This window comes from Epinephelus fuscoguttatus, linkage group LG9 (assembly GCF_011397635.1).
Source record: "Epinephelus fuscoguttatus linkage group LG9, E.fuscoguttatus.final_Chr_v1".
Lineage (NCBI taxonomy): Eukaryota > Metazoa > Chordata > Actinopteri > Perciformes > Serranidae > Epinephelus > Epinephelus fuscoguttatus.
Genome location: NC_064760.1, coordinates 33,407,430 through 33,427,354, shown reverse-complemented (window position 1 = coordinate 33,427,354; position 19,925 = coordinate 33,407,430). Strand labels below are relative to the sequence as shown.

Sequence of the window (19,925 nt, the reverse complement as noted above, 5' to 3'; positions counted from 1 at the left end):
CCTTGTAAAATCAGTATGCCTTTTATTAAATTAAAAACATCTGCTGAATCTTAACAAAATGTAAAATGAAGGAAAAACAAACTCCACCCAAATGAATGTACCATTGCTTTCTAGTTCGCCTTAGTGTTCACATTATCAGTGGAACGGCTGCCTAACGTTTTCTGCTTTCACATCTCACCTCGACTTGATTTCCTGTGGCATAAAGCAAGCCTCTTTAATACATACAGGAAGTACAGATGAGGCTTTATGCTTCCAGGAAATCATCAAGTAAATAAAAGGTCCTCAGTTCATACAAACAAAACTCATCTCAGTTCACAAAATTCTGCCCAGACAATTTCTGAAGACTGATGTGTGGTCGAAATGGAACAGAAATGAAACAGGAGTTTAAATGCCCCTCGTATGAAGGATATACAAAGGACAGCATTATCCCAGTTCAGTTCAGAAGGGACACAAAGGGCAGATGTCTCTGTATCTTAAGACTCCAAAGCAATCACATACTGTATATACAAACAAGTCTGCTTGAAAAATCGAAGGGTTGGCACAGTCAGTGTTGAGTATGGTGGTGACCACTGTTATGGACAGAGATGCAAGTTTGAACAGCATATTAGTTTATGTACAAATACAAATTAAAGTAGAGGAAGGTGTATGCTCACTCTGCCTCCTCTAACAAAAACAAATCTTATCTCATGTTGATAATGTTACAGGCAGGAAAGGCCAGTCTCAGTGCAAATGCTCCAGCTTGCGTAGCCGTATGGGGTTGGGAAGAGCTTGCTGGTTGCGTACGGAGGAGGGCTCCTCCTCTGGCGTGCGGAATAGCACCCGACCCCGGTGATTGAAAAGGTAAAAGGATGGGTGGTTCCTCAGTGTATCAAATGTTCTGGGGGAAAAAAAGGATAACATTATGAAAAAAACTGGCACCGTATAAATATTATTCTGCTTTCAAAGAGACAAACAGGAAGTTATGCACATATTGGACTCCTACTGCAGCAGCTGCCTGCACTGTGGTGCATATGTCATGTGGGACACCTCATACAATGGCAGATCACATCTCTGCACACTGTAATACATTTTATCTCCTCTCTATAGAAGTCTAATTCAGAGCAGTTTTTTCATTGTCGATTCATCTGTGGATCTCAGTTAACTGGTTGTTTGCAGTGTAGTGGAGGGTATTAACAGATATACAGGGTATACCCACCTCTTTTTCTGGCCATTTACAGTATACCCACCTATCAGCCAAGAAGCCACTGGAATATATAGAGTGTACACCCACTTCTCCCTCGATAACCTACCCATCTACCTTGTAGTACACCCACTTCATTGACTATCACTTCACCACTGGTTGTTCAGACCCATAAAACATCCGAAAATGGTGAAAAATGACAATGAGTGATTACTAAAGGCCAAGATAACGTCCTCATATGTCTTGTTTTGTCAACAACCCAAAGATATTCAGTTACCGTCAGAGATGAGTACAGACATGAGAAAATATTCACATTTAAGAAGCTGGAATCAGAGAATATTTGACTTTTCTTAATGATTCACTAAAACTGATTAACTGATTAATTGTTGCAGTTCCGATAGATAAATATAAATAATAAAGCACTGTTCTAGACCAAACATTAACACAATGTTGCATAAGACCCAGTGCTGAAATGCTTAGCTAATTTATCGGATAACAATTTTAACAATGGAAAAAATATGTCTGCTTTCCTTTCTTTGTTACTTTGCTGCCTAAAACTCTGGAAAACTGTGTTTGACATTTATCGCTATTTCCTGATATTTTGCAGGATAAACACTTCTTGAAAAGAAAGACAGAAATTTTCTTTTATTTCCATTCATTTTTTTTTTTACACCTGGACTCATGATAGGCAGACTGAGGTGCCTAAACTACCATCACGTAATGTATTGATGCAGTTATTACACAGATAAATAGTTAGCTCAGCAATCCTTTCCCTTACATCTACCGTAGGTCGTCCTCTGAACGATTTGGCACGGGACACATTAAAAAAACAAACTGGAAATGTACATGATTTTGACAGACAGAAAAGGGTGATGAAATCTGAAAATCTGTTGTTTAACCATTTGGTCTTTACCTAGAGAAAAGATTATGCACATACTTTATAAATACCTAAATGTTTTACTGTCATGTGTTGGACTGTTTTTTCAGTGTCCCCATTATATTATATTATTACATATTAGTGTCTGCTATTGGGATTGTGGTTGAAGATCTTCACAAACACTCTTAATGGTGTTCAATATAAAGATACCTCTGGCCTTGACAACATATAGGCCACAAACAACAACACATGAACTCAGGGAGGTTCAGTGTGTGTCTGTGGGAATTGATTCCAAGTGCAGTTACTATAAATGCAGGTGAGGTGGTGAGCATGTCTCCCCTGTGGCAGAGGAGACTAACAACCACATTACCAAGGGACAAAGGTGCTGCAACTCAACGTACTTGTTTTTGAGCTCTGAGGAGGCGTCCATGTCTTTGAACTCCCCGGCGATGTGGACAATACCATAACAGGTCATCACGAACGATAACAAGGTCTGTAATACAATCTGCGGACATAAAAATAAACATACTGATAAAGATGGCTTTGACACATAGTTGGGGGTTAGATGTGAAAGGCAGGCGGAGTTTAAAATGGACTGCAGTAGGATGAAAGGCACTCACATCAATTGGTAGTGTCTCGTTTTCCTTCTCTGTGAGTCTCAGGTATGATCGATCTGTGGGGAGAAATATATGTTAGGCTGCAATTCACATGAACACCACGACATTGTGGCGACAAGCAGCTAAGACCGACTGATAAACAAGAGCTTATATTTAATATACAAGTCACGATAAAATATATGATTACAAAATAACTACAGATGCAGATTTCAGTCTTTCACCCCTGTCAGTGACTGTGAGCGCAGCTGAGCTGCGCTAGCTTCTAGTTAGCCCGCTGCAGGACCGAAAGGCCCAACCCGCTGTTTTACCTCTCTGCCCGGTGACACCGGAGCCCTCCGGTAATATATAAATATACCGAGACACATGTTTTATTCCTCTGTACTGAAACTTACGCTGTGCTGCTGAGAAAGCTGCATGAGCTAAGGCAAACAGTCCGACGCCGACAACACCTTTCCAAAACGACGAAGCCATCTTGATCCAGAGCGATGAGGAACTGCGAGCAGTGTCGCAAAGCAGTGTCGTAAAACGGTGTCGTAAACAGCCGCAACCATGGCGGGGTCAAAATAAATCCCCAACCAAGCTGTATGATTTCTGCTGTTTCAACAAAAGGCAATGACCAAACCTGCAAAGCATTTCCCATACTATCTCTGCTTACACATTGCTTGCCCTCTCTAAAAGTTAGTGATGATAACTCGATGGATAAAAACGTGATAACAGAATTAGTGATATGTTTTTTTAAACAAAACGATTTAACTAGTGCTCTGTACAGGATAATAAAGAGGTCCCTTGAAGGAAACAACCGTTTAAATTTATTTTCCAGCATGTCCAGTTGCTCCTAAAGCAAAAGAAAACCACTTTAAAATACTGTTAGCAATATACCCTTTAAAAATGCAATTTGAAGTAGACCCTTGCACCTTTTGTTCCTCAGAAGATGAAACAATTGACCATCTATTTTTAAAATGTCCATATACAGATTTGTTTTGGTCTGATATTCCCAGTTGGCTGCCATTAAAAAATGGATGATATGACATTTAGTGCCACTGATATTTTTATAGACAAACCACAAACATTTCAGATACTGATCATCTTGTGATTATTCTGGATAAATATTACATTTATAATTGTGGGTGGAAAAGATGTACTCCATCTTTCACTGTGTTTATATATAGCTTTGCCAACTAATTTAAGACTAAAATAAATGGAAAACATATAGGTCCTTGCTCTGTCAATGTCTCCTACTTTGCTTATTTGTGCTCCTTATTTGTTTGCCTGGTTTTCGTTTGTTTGTTTTCATTATAATGCCACACGTAGGCCTATTGTTTTGAGGGGTTTTTTGTATTTATGTTGTAGCATCATTTCCGCCATTGCTGCTAAATTCTTTCTTTTGATTTTTACATCTATTCCTCGACTTTTTCTTTATATTTCATTGAGTTGAATAATACATTAAAAAGCTATATGAAACATATAGAAATTATATTACATATGAATATATACACTATGGGGTGGTTTTAATGTTTATTCATGTGTGATATATGCGAATTCATTTATCATGAATTCAACTCTGACGTGCTCTTACTTTGAAGGGGTCAGCTAACATCCGCTCGAGCCGCAGCCCTTTCCTGTTAGCTAACATAGAGCTCTCATCTCACACCACGTTCAGCTACCTAACGTTATCTCTTTGATATATTTTCTCAGTCTACAGTACTTTGTCGACTGCTAACATGGCAGAGGCCATTCAAAAGAAATTGAAAGCGGAATTAGAAAAATATTCACAGATGCAGAAAGGTGAGTGTCAGCTAGCATAGCATGCTTTCTCATATGGTGCCATGTTGTGGCGAGCTAACTGACCATATTAGGACAGCTAGCTGTGTGTTAAATTAACTCGTTAGATATTTCCTGTATGTTTAGACTGTGGTTGCAACAATACTGCTGTGAAATTATTTAATACACAGATTAATGCCTCTACCCACTAATACCTGTCTTGTGTTTAGATGTTAGCAAGAGCATGTCAGCCAGACAGAAGCTGGAGACGCAGCTGACAGAGAACAACATTGTCAAGGAGGTAACGTTAACTAACATCACATGATCCTTTATAAAACCTATTTTCTCTGCTAGTGTCAACACTTTAATTTTCTGTATAGGAGTTTGCAGTATTAAATATATAATTTCTCTCTCTCCCTGTCTCTCCAGGAGCTTGATCTGCTGGACAGCACAAACACAGTTTATAAGCTTATTGGCCCAGTATTAGTGAAGCAAGACCTTGATGAGGCCAAAGCCACGGTCACAAAAAGGCTGGAGTACATCAACGGAGAGATGTGAGTCACAAATGCTGAGGAATACCTTATAGTGGCGGTGCCAGTAGTGCTACCTCCTACATAGGTTTGACTAGACCAGTGTAATTAATCCATAAGTCAGTGTGGTTTCAGTTGATGCGGGTCACTTATGATCAGACACCCTCAGTTTGCATGTTGACAGAGTGCACATCCTTTGATAATGATGGAGAAGAAGAGGAAAGATTTTTCTCTGTAATTTAGTGTAGTCAGGGCTCATCACAGCTGATAGTAGTCACTGATTGAATGTTGATGTGTGAGAAGATGCAAAAAAGACCAAATTACAGTGCACAAGTTAAAGGAGCTGATGGGATCATATTTCACTGGAGTTGTACTTTGTATAATTCCATGTGACAAGTAAATGGTTAAATTAAATTGCATTGAGCTGTAGTAGCAGCATATTAATCCCTGACTGTGACATTTAATCTGGCACAGCAGCAGTTGTCATAACTGACCCATGACAAATGGACTATTAAATAAGTTACTTTTTCATTCCTGAAGGAGATGCTTTGGCTAGTGTTGTAGCATAATGTGCTCCCCTGTGAAATACTGTTTCCCCACCTGTTAATGCATAGCACCCCCCCTCAGTGGTTAGGGTTAGGTTTAGGTGTAGGTAGGGGAAAACTCATTAGACAGGGAAACAGCCTTCAACACAACCTATCATGCAAATATTCAGCTGCTATGAGTCATCATTAGGCTTCTTCCCATGTCACCAGGTAAGCAGAAAAGAGTCTCCCAGTCGTGAAAAATGCCCACATGCAGTATGCACTTATCCTACGATTAATGCAAACCTGCTTCATACAGCTTCAAGTATTATGTCCTAAATCCAGGGCTCTGTCTTCCAGAATTCACGTTTCTGTATTATAGCCCAGCCTAAATGTTGAGGACAGTCACCCAGTTTCCCTGTTACTGGGCATTTAATGAAAATTTAATTTATGTTCATGTTTACCAATAACGTGATAGACTTTTTGCAAGTCATCCATCATGTTTTTAAGCAAAAACTCACAAATTGGACACCAAACTTGACTATCATGGTGTGATGCACCCAGTGGTATTCACACTTTATTGGCTGTGACTTTAAAACTGTGAGAGTAATTATTATCACGGTTAAATATCACTGCTGTTACTGAAAAACATCTGTCTATATGTATCATTTTGTCATGGATCAGTGCACATTTATGACGTTGATCTGTTATGTACTCATGACATCTATTGCACATCTGTCCGTCCTGGAAGAGTGATCCCTCCTTTGGGCTTCATAAATAAAACTCAGTTGAATTCATTGCATAATATCAATGATTTTAAGAATGATGTTACTTCCCCAAAAAGTATCACCACACAAACGCTTTCAATGTTATGTCTTTTTCTCTTTCATTTATATGCACTAACCCCTTCTGTTAAATAAAATGACGTGTTTTTTTAATTATATTACACTCTTATTCTCCACATACTTGCAGCCTCATAGGCACCTGGGCAGTGTTGGCACTTTTTTTAAATTCATCACACAAGTCGGCACTTAACTAGTCACAGCTCGCTCAGTGTGGGTATTGGTGCATACCTTAGCTGTCTCATCATGCTCACTCACATGTAGAGGGCAGTAAGGAGTTTGGTGGATAAACAATAATCCACAACATCCTTGTCGCAGTCTTCACACAATTTTGTGAGGTGGAGACAATGGTGGTAAATCAGAACGCAACCTCAAAGTGATGTTTAATAAAGTTTATGATCACCTTGTAGGCTGTAGTTCTTCATTTAAATGTATAATTCATAAAAGTGTTTTTGTAATATTATTGCCTAGACCTCGATGATGTATGTACAAATGTGTATACACAATTTGGTTATTTGTATTAATTCTGGTATTTCTTTAATTTCGTAAAATTAATCTTCCATTTTTCCCTTCGTTTGTTTTGTCCTGTTCACAGTCAAAGGTACGAGACACTCCTGAAAGACATGGAAAAGAAATCTGAACAGCATCGAGAAGTCTTGTCCAGTCTACAGCAGGAGTTTCAGAGAGCTCAGGGCCTGGCTGTTGGGAAAGTCTGACCAAGTGACCCAGCTGCATGCTGACACACACAGACACACATAGACATAAGTAGAATGGGTTAGTCATGACATAATATAAACCGTCAACATAGGCTGAGTAAATTCTGCTTGTATCCTGTCATTAATTTGTTATTACACTGACGTTTCCCTTGTTAATAATAAACATGTTTTTCCATGAAAGGCCTCATCTTGTCTTTGAGTTTTAATTGTGTGAGCAGAGCCTCTCTGTGACTGATAGATCCCACAGAGCAGGCTCACTGTGTGCTTGTGTCTGTTGAACACTTGCTGTAATTACTGGGGCAGGCTGGTGGCCACCGGAGCAGATGTTGTGCAGTCACTGACCCGCCCACAGCTGCACCGGTGGAGAAAGCACAGCGGTGCAGCATTGTCCACATAAATGAATGTGCTTTGTCCCTCCCACCACCACCAGCAGGGGATTTAAGCAACATGAATAATAAAATACAAAGTCGTCTTTGGTCTCAGGAGACTAAACTTTAAAGTAAAAGTAAATTCCAGCTGAGATACCTAGTCTGGCTTTCCATTTACGGTCGGAGGTAGCCTGTTTTTTAATAAACCTTTGCTGACTGACAAAGCCATTACGGTTTTTAATACACCAGTAGGTAAATATATTAATATATTTTAAAAAGAAAATGACAGTGTGACATTTGGGCGACATTTTAGCCTAATTATGGAGATTACACAGCAGCATGCAAGCCTACAAGACAACACTGGATCAGAACAACAGTTTCATTTAACCTGCTTAAAACTAATATATGGCTATTCAAAATTTAAAAATATTCTTTGTATAACGGTAATATATCTCTAGGCATCTTTGCTTACCTTTACATCATACAAGATTATATCATATTTTATAGCCTGGGTTGAATTTGGGCTTTAAATTCCGGACACATGGGTAGTAATAACACTGCGTCACAAATGGTTGTTTTCGTGCACGAGCCTGTAACATTTGGCACGTGGGTGGCAGCAGACCCATTAACACCTTTAGGTGTGGCGCTTTTATAATACCCAGACCTCGGCTGTAACACCTGGCCACTGGTAAATGTAGGGGGGAACACAGGGGACGCGTCCCCTTCAGAATATAGCGCATATGCATTGTCCCCTCCCAGTAAAAACAGAGGGTAGCAGGGGACTTTTATTTTGAAAAATAATACGTTTGATATAATGGATGTAGAAATTGGTGCATTGTAATTCACCAAAATGTTTTGGAGGGGACCCCCAAGCTACCATGTCATATGTGTCCCTCCCTTATGTTGACACAATAAAACGAAACCTACGTCATTAACTTGAACTTTAATTGCGCATTTTCAAAATTATAGGCTATTACAATCTATAAAGTCAAAGTCAGATTGTTTGGTTTATCATTAACTCAACTTTAAATGACTCCAGAGGGTTTATGAGTGTAGCCTACAACAGTAATTTCAAATAGAATCTGCTAGGTGCTCATGGTGTTATTTCAGGTCATAAGGTCAATAGGGGAAAAAAGTGAAGTTCTCCCACTAACACGTTTTGACCAAGCATCAACAAACATTTAAGTGGCTTACAAATGGTATAAAATATCTTGGAATATCTGTTGACAATGACCTTAAAAAACTGTACAAACTTGGTTATCTCCCATTGCTTCCCAGAATTGAAGAAGATCTACATAGGTGGGTGAGTTTTCCCATCACTGTAATTGGCAGAATTAACTGCAAAAACAATAATTTACTATCAAGGTGACAATACCTTCCTTACCCATTCCATTACCTCGAAGGTTTTTCAGAACTCTCAGCAAACATGTTAGCCAATTCATATGGAATTTTAAAAGGGTTTCTATGGAAAAATTAACAGGGGATTATAGCCTAGGGGGTCTTCAATTTCCTAGTTTTAAAAACTATTATTTAGGAAGCTCAAACTCGATTTGGTGATAGCGCCCCCTCCTGGACACAAATTGGATTGCACTCCCTGACAGAAAAAATATTAAGTGATTTCATTTATAATGCAACTCCAAAATTATTTGCAGCATTTGATTAAAATATGGTGTGGCACTCATAGAAGTCTGACTGAAAATGGGACTGTCACTGAAAACACCTCTGAGACAAAATGAACTCATACATGACCCTAAATGATAAGATTTGGCATCATACATGGATCCAGCACTTGGGAGACTGTTGTGACGAAGTACTTGCCCTGTCTTTGAAGAGGAAATATGTGTTGCCCAGCAGGACCTTCTTCTGCTATCTTCAGTTAAGATCTTCTCTTAGAACCAGCCTGGTTATATTTACTGATGTGGAAAATACTGTTTCTTGAGGGAAATGTATACAAACGTATTTCTTCAATGTACTCTTTGCTGCTACTTGAGGGCCCAAAGCCAAGTTTGCACAAATCTAGAGTGAGATGGGGATCAGATCTGAACATAAGAACTGATGAACAGCTCTGGTCAGATACAAAACAGTTTGTTAGCCACTATTAATGCCTGGTACACACTGGTTCACGATAATCTCCTTCATCAGCTGAACCTCACCCCACAGAAATTCCATTAATTTAAACTTAATCTGTCAGAACTGTGCTTCAGGTGTGGTATAGAGGCACTGCGCCTGGCTTTGAATAAAGCTGAGGCCCTTTTGGAACAACTTTTGTGAGAAGTTGCCTTCCCATGAGCACTGCTTTCTGGGGACCTTCACAGGTGTCAGCAGATCTTTAACCAAGACCCAAATTAAATTTATGGAAATAGCTTTATGTGTGGTCAGGAAATGCAAAGCAGTGACATGGAAATCTGATTCACCTCTCCTCCTCTTTGGAAATGAACAATTGTACTCCCACTGGAAAATATCACATGTAGTCTAACACCTTTCTCAAACTTTGGCAGCCTTATCTAAAATACATAGCTGCATCACTGACACTGCCATAGGAATGTCATCATTCAGCAAGAGACCTCTTTGAAGGAAATCACACTGTGTTGGTGTCGTGTACTTTCTCTCTGTGTTTCACTCTTTGTTTCCTTTTCCTTTTTCAGTTGGGTTTATATTGTAGTGGTGGGGGCTCTGCCTTTTGTGTTTTAGGTTCTGTCATTTGTTAAAAAATGTGGAAATAAAGTTTTAAAAAAATGTCAGAGTGAACTTAACTGAGGTGTCGTTACGTTAACCGCAGTCATCACTGGTTTGTTGTCGAGGCCAAAAGGTGATTCATCACTTTGCCTTTATTGTGTTTGTGCTGATGTGGTAAAAACCAACAGTTACAGAGCAGCTGCTGATTGAAATGTTCAGCAGTGTGGTGGTTTCTGAGGCCACACTTCCTCACTTCCTTGCCAGTGAAAGTCATACATTAAGTAAACAAGGTGGTGACCTTTATGTATAGGGTGGATTAGGGCAAGTCCTACTCATGTACTGTATTTCCACATGAAGCCAATACATTAGATCATCACCTTATATCATTATGAAATCCCTAAGGTATGTTCTTAGATTATCAAGGACATATTTGGGATATTGTACTCAGAGGGAAAATGACACATACAAGAACCAGAAGGGCGTAAGTAACATTTGATGAACTTTACAGGACAAATAGAAAATAAATAAATAAATAAATGAAGGCCATACTTTTACTTAACTTTGAGCTTTGTTTATTGCATGTTATATTTAAAACTACATTTTTTTTCAGTGTTTTTACCGATTTCAATCACCTGGTCTGTTTATACAGTAAAAACCTCCTAACCTCACCTGGAAAAGTGAAAAGTTAAGTTTCAGCTGGTTGAAATCTACCATCCTAAACTGGTAGATGCCACTAAATCCTGCACACTGCTCCTTTAATTTCCTGAATGCGTATTTTCTCTAATTAAATGATGTATTTTTATGACTGTCCCACATTCGTCAAAACCTGCTGTCCCACTTAAAACCTTTCCTAAAATGGGGCGACTAATGGTTGCTTGAAATAATAATAACAAATACAATTTCAGAACATCAGTGCATAATTTGATACACAAAACATCACAAACATTATTTGATCACAGTTAGGAACGTCGTTTTACTTATGACAGATGTATATCCTTAACACTGATGTTGTCCAAATTCTGTCATTGACCTTTGAGTGGACTTGACGCCACCATTTGTGACATTACATCCGCAAAATCATGTGATTTAATGGCATGACACCCTTGCTTGGATGCAACAGCAGTCATGTTCACTTTAATGTTGCAGAGGGAGACATAGATGCAGTGGAGCTTATAGATGTCCCACATTAATCAGTGTGCCATGACACTAATCCAGCACAGATACATCCGCATTGGACTAATCCTTATCTGTTTGACTCTCACAATAAATTCTGCCACCGGGCCCATTTAATCTTCATTTAGACAGATGCTTGCAGATGAAACTAATCTGATTCCAACTTTAATTGATTTACTTAGTCCCGTGGTCTTTTCTCTTCAGGGGGGTTTAAGCTTAAAGGCGCACAAAAGAGCATCCTGTCCAGAGATCAGCCCTGCGGGACTAACACCTGCTTTGATAGGCTAAAGGATGTTTTCTCGCAGGCTCTGAGTGAATGTGTGCATCCACCACTAAAGAGTTAAAGGATGATAAGCTAATGGGATAAAAATTAATTTAATTAATTAAATAAATATAGTCCCACATAGTCAAGAAAATATTCCACTGAAATATTTACAGATGTGCAATAATTAAAGGTACTTTGTTTCCTAATTTCCGACCCATGTCCTTCGCAATAATGTTAAATCATCCGCAATGATACACACCATGTGTGTAATATTATCCTGTGCAGTTAACTATCTGTAAATTTATTTCTGTTTATCACTCAGTCTCATTTTTCCTTTGCTTTGGGCTCTTGAGCTGCTGCAATAAATGAATATTCCACATATTTTCTTATCTCATCTTATCTGTTTATATGCACTGTGGAGCAAAAAAATGTTTGGGTATAAGTGCACTATAATTCCTAAGACTATAGACCTTATCAACAATCCATAACCGCCAATAATAATAAAATTAAAATAAGTAGGCATGTAACATGAACTGCCTGCTTGCACTCTGGTCCGTGGGATCTCTGGCACACAGGCTACTTAACCCACGATGGTGAACAATTATGAGTCCTCCAAGTGTCCATTCATGTGTTTATGTGCGGGAGCCTGTAGCTTTTACTGTGGTCTTTCATATGTAGAAAACACACGACAGTGGCCATTAACACTGTCCACACTCCAATCCACAAAATCACCCCAGAGCCTCGAATTATGTTGTTATCAGACCCGACCCAGCTCAGTGAAATAACCTGTTTAAACCTCCCAATGAAATCTAGATTCGGGTCTTTTCACATATTTATTTATCAGACTAATCAGATCAGTTACAACATATTCTCTCGAACTATAACACCATCAAGATCTGTGTGTGTTTTGTTATGATCCTGTGTTTATCACGCATTGGTCCAGCCTCCTCCATCACCAGAGAAACTGCTGCATGTAGTCTTTGCACTTTTAGCGGCTCTTCCAGCAATGTGATCTGGATATATTGAGATTATGTGTATGTGGCGAAAAACAAGTTAACACCGGTCAGTCTAAAGGGAACTTAAAATATACAACTGTGTGTTCTGAATATGCCTACTGTGTATTACATTTAAATCCTTTATAAATAACCAAACACTTAAGCCTAACGGTCAAAATTGTTTCGATTGCAAACCTTATTGATTAATTAATTCATATTAATTTAAAAGTAATATAAACTCTGGACTGAGTTGGGTCTGGACACATTTCCAGCAGGGTTTGAACGTGTGTAAATTGCATGCTCCCACACTGGAAGCAGTCTGCTGCTGGACAGTGTGTGAATGGCCACTCTACTGTACTTCTCTACATTTGAAAAACTGTACTTAAGATCATAGCAGCAACATGCTCTCCACCATCAACATGTCAATAGACCGCTGTTTCATAACTGTTGTCCAACCCGGATAAAGTATGTGCTAACTGTCCTGTGGATGTCCCTCTTCTCTAGCCAAGTACAAGCTATTCACACAGTGAATGGGCCACTCCAATGATCTGGAATGATCAGGAAGTTGTGCTTTATTGGAAATGGAAACAAGAGAATTCATCAAGCACAATCAGGAAAACAATTCATCATATCTCTATTATGTACAATATGTACTCAGAGCAAAGCAAAAATGAAAAGCACATCCGCTGGAGTGGTCACCAGCCAAAACAGATGACGCGCATTTTACGCACGCGTAAAATGCATTTTATTTTTTTAACTTACAGCTAAAAAAAAATCTTTCATAAGTATAACTAAGATCAAAAAATAAAAAAGCGTGCAAAACAGCAAATCCTAAAGGAAAAACGCCTCATGGGGCATGAAAATATCTTCACTGTACACATGAATCCAAGCTGTACAACAAAATACATATTTACAAAGCTAAAATCTAAAAGAGTCAGAGTCACTGCGGCCAGGGCCTCCACACTGGATCAGTGATGTGCGTGCAGGCTGCCGTAGAGGAGAGCAGCTCCCTGGTGTCACAGTGAAGGCCAGTCCTCTGGGTGAGGTATGGGTGAGAGATCCCGTGCTGGCGGTGACGGTGGGACAGATGCTGGGGAGACAGAGCAACCTGTGCCCTGTGGATGTGTCCGGGAGATGAAGGGTGTGTCTGGGGGCCAGGGAGCGCAAGAGAAGCCTGAACTGTGTCCCCACCGGCCTCCTCTGACCCCTGGCTCTTGCTGGCTATGAAGTGGCTGACCCTCAGCAGACAGGACCTCATGCCGTCATGGTAGTTGTGCTGGCGGGCGGAGGCTGGTCTCTGCTCTCTGGACAGGACTCTCCTCACGGCCCGGTGACCCTTCTCCACCTCCTTCTCTGTCTTAAGGAAATGGACCACACTCTCCAGGATCTCTGCCTTCTCCACCTTTGGATTCTTCAGATTCTAAATCGAGAAATGGAGTCACTCACTAAACCAGTCTGATGTATTACGACAGTCAAACTCAAATAAAAGCATGGCACGTGATCATACCTCATAGTGAGTGTTATCCAGCATCAGGAGTCGTATTGTCTCCAGACTGTGGTTGATCCGCTCCCGTCTGCGTTTCTCCATCACAGGCTTGGAGACCTTGGGGTTGAAAAGTACAATATTCTCATAGTTAATACCATGCACCGCATTTAAGACAACTTTTACTTTAGAGATTGGTTACAGGAGTCATAAAACAGCAGCTTACTCTTCTCATGGTCCTCTGTCTGGGAGACTCGGGGGAAGAAAAAGACTTCATGCTGAAAGTGTCAGTCTGTCCTTGCCGTGAATCCAGAACTGAAAATGGCACGCTCGTGGCCTCCTTCCAACTTTGTTGATGTCCCTGCAGATAGCCACGCCCCTGCTGCGTCACACGCCTCTCATTCATCGAGCAGCACGCGGCCTTGACAATGGAGAACATTTGGATGTATTTAAACTGATCCTCCTCTTTTCACTTCTTTTCACATTCACACAAAATTAAAGTGTAGTATAAAATAAAGGGGGTGTGCCATGTGGTCTGTCAGCGGATATAATCTGGTTTCTAAATCTGGGGCAAAAAGGGCAAATTCACCCAAATCATAAAGCACAGCCTGCCTGACTTAAAGTTAGTGTTTTGAAGAAGTATAGCTTCAGTCTGACAGGTGAAGATCTCAGTCTCACTGGAATTACTTTATACTGCATAACACTGAAACTGCATATACAGCTTTGTTACTTATTTGAGCTCTGAAAAAATGTATGAAGAAACAGTTCTTTGCTTTTCAGACAAGGGGGTTGCTTGAGTGTGACTTCTTCTTTGTATTTTGAACCCTGAATAACTAACCCTCCCTACAGCATAAATTATTTATTAGATTTTAAGAACATACCATGATGTTTAAAAGTTGAAAAAAAAGCCTCAGTATTTCACTCTTTTCATACATGCTGATTAGTTAGTGCAAAGGTATTTCTGCCCAAAATTTAGATGAGAGATATAAAGTGAATCTGATGAAATATCACTATTTTAAGCTCTGATTTTTCTTTTCCTGACTGAGGCATTCTTCACAGAAAACTGAAAATACAGCCATAATTTCTGGCTATTCCTAAAGAAAACACGCCTTCCAAATACAAAATGCAACCATTTAAATATGTATGTCCTCCACAGCCAAAATAAAAAACAGAAGTCCCTCCCCAGTGTTATTTGACATGCTTCCATGTTTGCACCACCCCTCCCCCCTCATGAATAGTGAACACTCCCTTATGGTTTTATCACGGCAGTATGTAGAGCGAAATTCCACTGCACATGTTTTTATATATATATGTAATGAAATATAGATGCAACTGGGACGGAAGTCATTTCTGTTTATTCAGATTCAGATCCACTTTATTATCCCACACAATATTTGTTTGGTCCAAGCATGAAGGTACCATAAAATCCACAGTAGAATATTACGTAAGATCACTACATAAGACACACTGGATCACATCATGGGAAAATGAACAGTGAAGTCACATTTAAGCCAAATCAGAAGGTGAAAGTGACCAGGTAAAAGATCTTCTCACTAAGCTGCATCTTATAGCCACAGGCTGATGGTGGCTTGAGGAGTAAAACAGTTCTTGAGCACTGATTTGAAACCATCCTTACCCTCCACATATCTCAAAGCAGGACCTGGCCTTGTGTTGTAGAGCCAAACTGCCTGAATCACACCTAAACAAACGCGTGTGCTGTTTGAAGGAGTGTGTTTGTCTTTACTGGGTGTGGCTATACACACTTCGCTTTAAGGAGCATGGACAAAATCTGTGCAGAAACAGCTGCATGTTTAAAGTGTAGCCTATGATTTCACAGTAAAGTCTGAGTTGGGCTCTGAGTTTAGGGTGCAGCTTTCTCCGCACTGCATTTCTGTGCACCCTGATCCCTATAATGGGCTCAAGTGTGGAGATAACAGCGGGATGATCGGATCACAGGGATCCCGTAGATTAAGTGGCTTTTCAGAGGCAATGATACTTCCGTTTCAAATCAAAGAGAGGGTGATTAGTGGAGGCTCAGGGATCACTGCTGGTTACCATGGGAGCGAGGACCTCGAGGAAACTCACTCTATAACATAGATTTCAGCACAGACTATACAATGTCCAATATAGTGATGATTACAGGAAAAGGAAACATTTTGAATTTGTTTTGATAAATATAACTGATGCACTCTGGGCTTAAGCCACGTGGACCCGCCCTGTAAATAAGCCCTTTAACATGCTCGGCTGAGCCTGTGATGGAAACTAATTAGTAAAAATGTGCCCTATGGAGGCAGAGAGATGGACCGCTGACTTCTAATATCGCGATCCTTCAGGTGTGTCGGCCACACTGACAAAAGAGTTGAAATCAAACGGAGCTGATGGGATGGGAACATGTAGTCAAGTCAAGTCAACAACTGCTTTGATTATAAAGGGCTCTTGTGTGAAGTCCAAACATGAGGTATGAGGCTGGCCCGAGGCGGCGCACACTTAACACTCAGGTGTAATCATCATCCTCACACTTCACATCCACTGACAAACGTGGCGTGCTCCCTTTTGTCACTCAGTCTGTTCATCAGTCAGGATTTATTTCTGTATTAAATGTTTAACTGTAAATACATAGATCTGAGTATCTGGCTTTTGCAGTCAAAATATGTGGTCTGTGTTACTGGGCTGTGTAAATAAAACTGTCTGGATTCTTTATTTGGACCAACACTGCTCTCATTTGCTCTTTTGTATCACTTACTCAGAGTGTGGATGTCTCACACATCATAAAAAGTGCTCATAGCTGCCCACTTTCTCACTTCATCTCTGTTCCCACGTTTCCACGACCAGTTTCCCATGGTCTCACTTTTGGGAGGGAGGTGCTCAGACTACATTTGGCCTAATGAAATAATACATGGTGTATTCAAAATGGCCATCCTCACTAGTTCCAACATATATTTCTTATGCATTATGAAATGTTTTTACTATAAATAAGGCAGCGGAAATATTGATCTTTACGTGGATAAACTACAAAACTACATCAGCAGGCTGCCTCTGTCTGATGATGGCATCATTTGTAAAGAAAAGCTGAAGTTTATTGGCATCATTGTTTCCTTTAATATTAACTGTTATATTAGATTTATTCATTTTTAGAAACACCGCATTACCTGATCACTGTTGAAAGGTAGTTTCGATTCTATCTGTGGCCAGTAATGAAGTTTTTTGGAGACCATTTTGGGTTAAGTGTCTTCACTCACACTTTTCAGCCAATCAGAGGCAGCACGAGCGCTACTTATACTCTCCCACAGGCTACAGAAGCTGTTTAAACTGCTGCAGCCTCCAGTCAGGACATTTGGACCAAACTCTGCAACATGACCAGGAAACTACAAAACCCAGCTGTGGAAGATGGAAAGAGTAGAAAAAGGGTAAGAACTTTTATTTCATTTATTTAGCATCCTACCTCTTTCTCCCTTCATAAAAGTTTTATGTTAAAGTCGTATCTAATGATTTCTTAATGTTAATAAATAGTTTAATAATCAATTGCAGAGCATTTCTAAGACATTAATGGGAATTATTTTTGGGTTGCCAGGTTTTTAATAAAAACTAACATTTTTCACTTTACTCATGAAAACAAACAAGGGTTTTCCACAACCTGGCAACCCAAGTTGTTCTTGACAATTAAGGTATCACTTATAAACCAAAGGGTTTCTAAATAGAAAATCGCACATTTTTCAGTGGTAAATTGTACCTAAGTACATTTACTCAAGTACTGTAGCCTACTTAAGTACAAATTTGAGGTACTTTACTTGAGTATTTTCTTATTCATGACACTTTTTTTTAAACTTGTACTCACTTCTTTTCAGAAGGATATATTGTACTTTTAACTTCACTACATTCATGTAACGACCTGAGTTATTGGCTACTTTAAAAATTAAGATTTTTGTATAAAAAATATAAGAAGAGTATATAAAATATTATGTTTTGTTTTATAAATTAATCTACACAACAGTTAATACAACTGCATAGATTAGTCGATTAACAAATTGGTTGGTTGACAGAAAATTAATTGGCAACTATTTTGCTAAACATATAAATCATTTTCTATTTTATTTTATTTTATTTGTAGGAATGATTTTTAGAGTTTTTTGCATGATTTTTTTCTGCATGGGCACTTTTACTTTTCATCTATAAGTACATTTTCCTGATTATACTTACCTACTTTTACTGAAGTAACGTTTTCAGTGCAGGACTTTTACTATAACAGAGTGCTTTCACAATGTGGTATTAGTACTTTTACTTAAGTAAAGTAACTGAATACTTCCTCCACCACTGCTTTTGTCACTGCATATACACACTGTATGTGGATGTTAACTGGTGATACATATGTACATATTGGACAAACAGCTGGGGCTCCTTGATCACTGACCACAGCTTCACCATACTCACATAATGCTGTTCGTCTCTTTAGGTTCTGAAACCAGTCGTGGAAAAGAAGAGAAGAGATCGAATAAATCAGAGTCTGGCTGAACTAAGGAGTTTGCTCTTGAATCATACGTCTGATCCAGTGAGTCATGTCAACAACATCACATCCAGTCTCTACATGTATTAAAGGGAATAACAACCTTAATATGATGAAATGTATTTCTCCTCTGTTTGACTGTGATCACTCACAGCGGCTGCAGAACCCTAAAATAGAGAAAGCAGAGATTCTTGACTTGGCTGTGGAATATCTTAAGACGTGGACAGATGGGAAGAACATAAGAAAGGGTTAGTCAAAGAAACAGTTCATTAACTTGTGCAAATGTATGAAATATGTCATAAAAACAGCTTTTTTCTGCTGCAACAAATCGAGGTTTTAATCATACTCCTGTTTTATCCCTCGCCCTGATGTTTTTCCAGTTACTGCAGACTCTGACAGTCACATGAAGACTCATGGTCCTGTGGTAAACCTTCATCACTCAGACTCCAATGGTCCTACTCTCTTCACCATAGAGAGTGCAGGGTTTCAGCAGTGTGTGGCCCAGCTGACCAGCTACATGCACAAAATAACACCGACACAGAGAACGAGCCTGATCAAGGGTCTGAAACACCACACAGAGAGCCGGCAGCCAAACAGCATTAAACCAGACTTCACCCAGAGAGTGCCTGAGACTGAGGCAGCCAGAGGACCTGATGGAATATCTCTGGATGCCATTTGCACATCTGAGAGAAAAGAAGAGCCTCCAAAGTTTCCATCTCATTCCCCATTTCAGCCACAGTCTTGCTCCACACCTTGCCACGACTATCTGTCCCCTCCTCCCTCTCCTTGGCTGTCTCCTTCCTTCTCCACATACACCACCTCTCCTCCTTTCCCGTCATTTGCCTCTCACTTCTCCTTCCCCCCCAGCCTGTCACCTCTGTCCTCCAACACCTCCTTCTTTAGTTTCTCGCCTGCAGCCCCTCACTCGGGCCCTGTTGTCCTACACTGCCCCCCTCTCATCTCACTGAGATCCCCTCCGCACCCTGCACCGAGGGAGGGGTCACCACCAAACTCTTCTTCAGCCATGTGGAGACCTTGGTTTTGATGAATAGCATCAGAGACTGACAAACTGGAAACAGCAGAGCCACCTAGTGGGAACTAACTGCAATCATTGGCTGTGGAGAGGATGAGAAACTCTCCATGCTGGGAATGTACAGTGTACATATTATTAAAATTTCCTATATTTTGTATTTCTGTTCTAAATAAAACTTGTACTTGAATCTTTTAAGTCTCAGTTTGTGCAGTTATCTACTGTATTCATTTAATGATACACTGACTGTGAACAGGTTTTATTTTCCCTCACAGGCCTTGTGTTCACTGATGTGCATCAAAATTGTTATAAAAGTTACACTTCTGAAAAAAAAAACCTACTGCAGCATGCTAATTATACCATTGAAAATATAGGGGAAAACATGAA

The 19,925-nt window shown here is 39.7% G+C and overlaps 4 protein-coding genes across 4 annotated transcripts; 2 read left to right on the top strand and 2 right to left on the bottom strand.

Annotated features, from left to right (window-relative positions):
• mmgt1 (membrane magnesium transporter 1) lies at positions 1 to 3,179 on the bottom strand. The gene is made up of 4 exons (XM_049586580.1): positions 3,067 to 3,179; positions 2,678 to 2,730; positions 2,459 to 2,562; positions 1 to 877 (listed from the first exon to the last, which is right to left on the bottom strand). Exons 1-4 carry the CDS (start codon positions 3,143 to 3,145, stop codon positions 721 to 723), a joined length of 393 nt encoding a protein of 130 aa, XP_049442537.1. The 5' UTR covers positions 3,146 to 3,179; the 3' UTR covers positions 1 to 720.
• Positions 3,180 to 4,265: 1,086 nt separating this feature from the next.
• Positions 4,266 to 7,230, top strand: pfdn6 (prefoldin subunit 6). Its single transcript, XM_049585660.1, has 4 exons — positions 4,266 to 4,459; positions 4,666 to 4,736; positions 4,865 to 4,989; positions 6,927 to 7,230. The coding sequence occupies exons 1-4, from the start codon at positions 4,396 to 4,398 to the stop codon at positions 7,045 to 7,047; spliced, it is 381 nt and encodes a 126-aa protein (XP_049441617.1). The 5' UTR covers positions 4,266 to 4,395; the 3' UTR covers positions 7,048 to 7,230.
• A 6,234-nt stretch (positions 7,231 to 13,464) lies between these two features.
• On the bottom strand, positions 13,465 to 14,343 carry her5 (hairy-related 5). Its single transcript, XM_049586061.1, has 3 exons — positions 14,234 to 14,343; positions 14,032 to 14,127; positions 13,465 to 13,944 (listed from the first exon to the last, which is right to left on the bottom strand). Exons 1-3 carry the CDS (start codon positions 14,282 to 14,284, stop codon positions 13,465 to 13,467), a joined length of 627 nt encoding a protein of 208 aa, XP_049442018.1. The 5' UTR covers positions 14,285 to 14,343.
• A 2,988-nt stretch (positions 14,344 to 17,331) lies between these two features.
• her11 (hairy-related 11) lies at positions 17,332 to 19,553 on the top strand. Its single transcript, XM_049586013.1, has 4 exons — positions 17,332 to 17,414; positions 18,458 to 18,553; positions 18,663 to 18,756; positions 18,952 to 19,553. The coding sequence occupies exons 1-4, from the start codon at positions 17,361 to 17,363 to the stop codon at positions 19,551 to 19,553; spliced, it is 846 nt and encodes a 281-aa protein (XP_049441970.1). The 5' UTR covers positions 17,332 to 17,360.
• Positions 19,554 to 19,925: the final 372 nt, after the last annotated feature.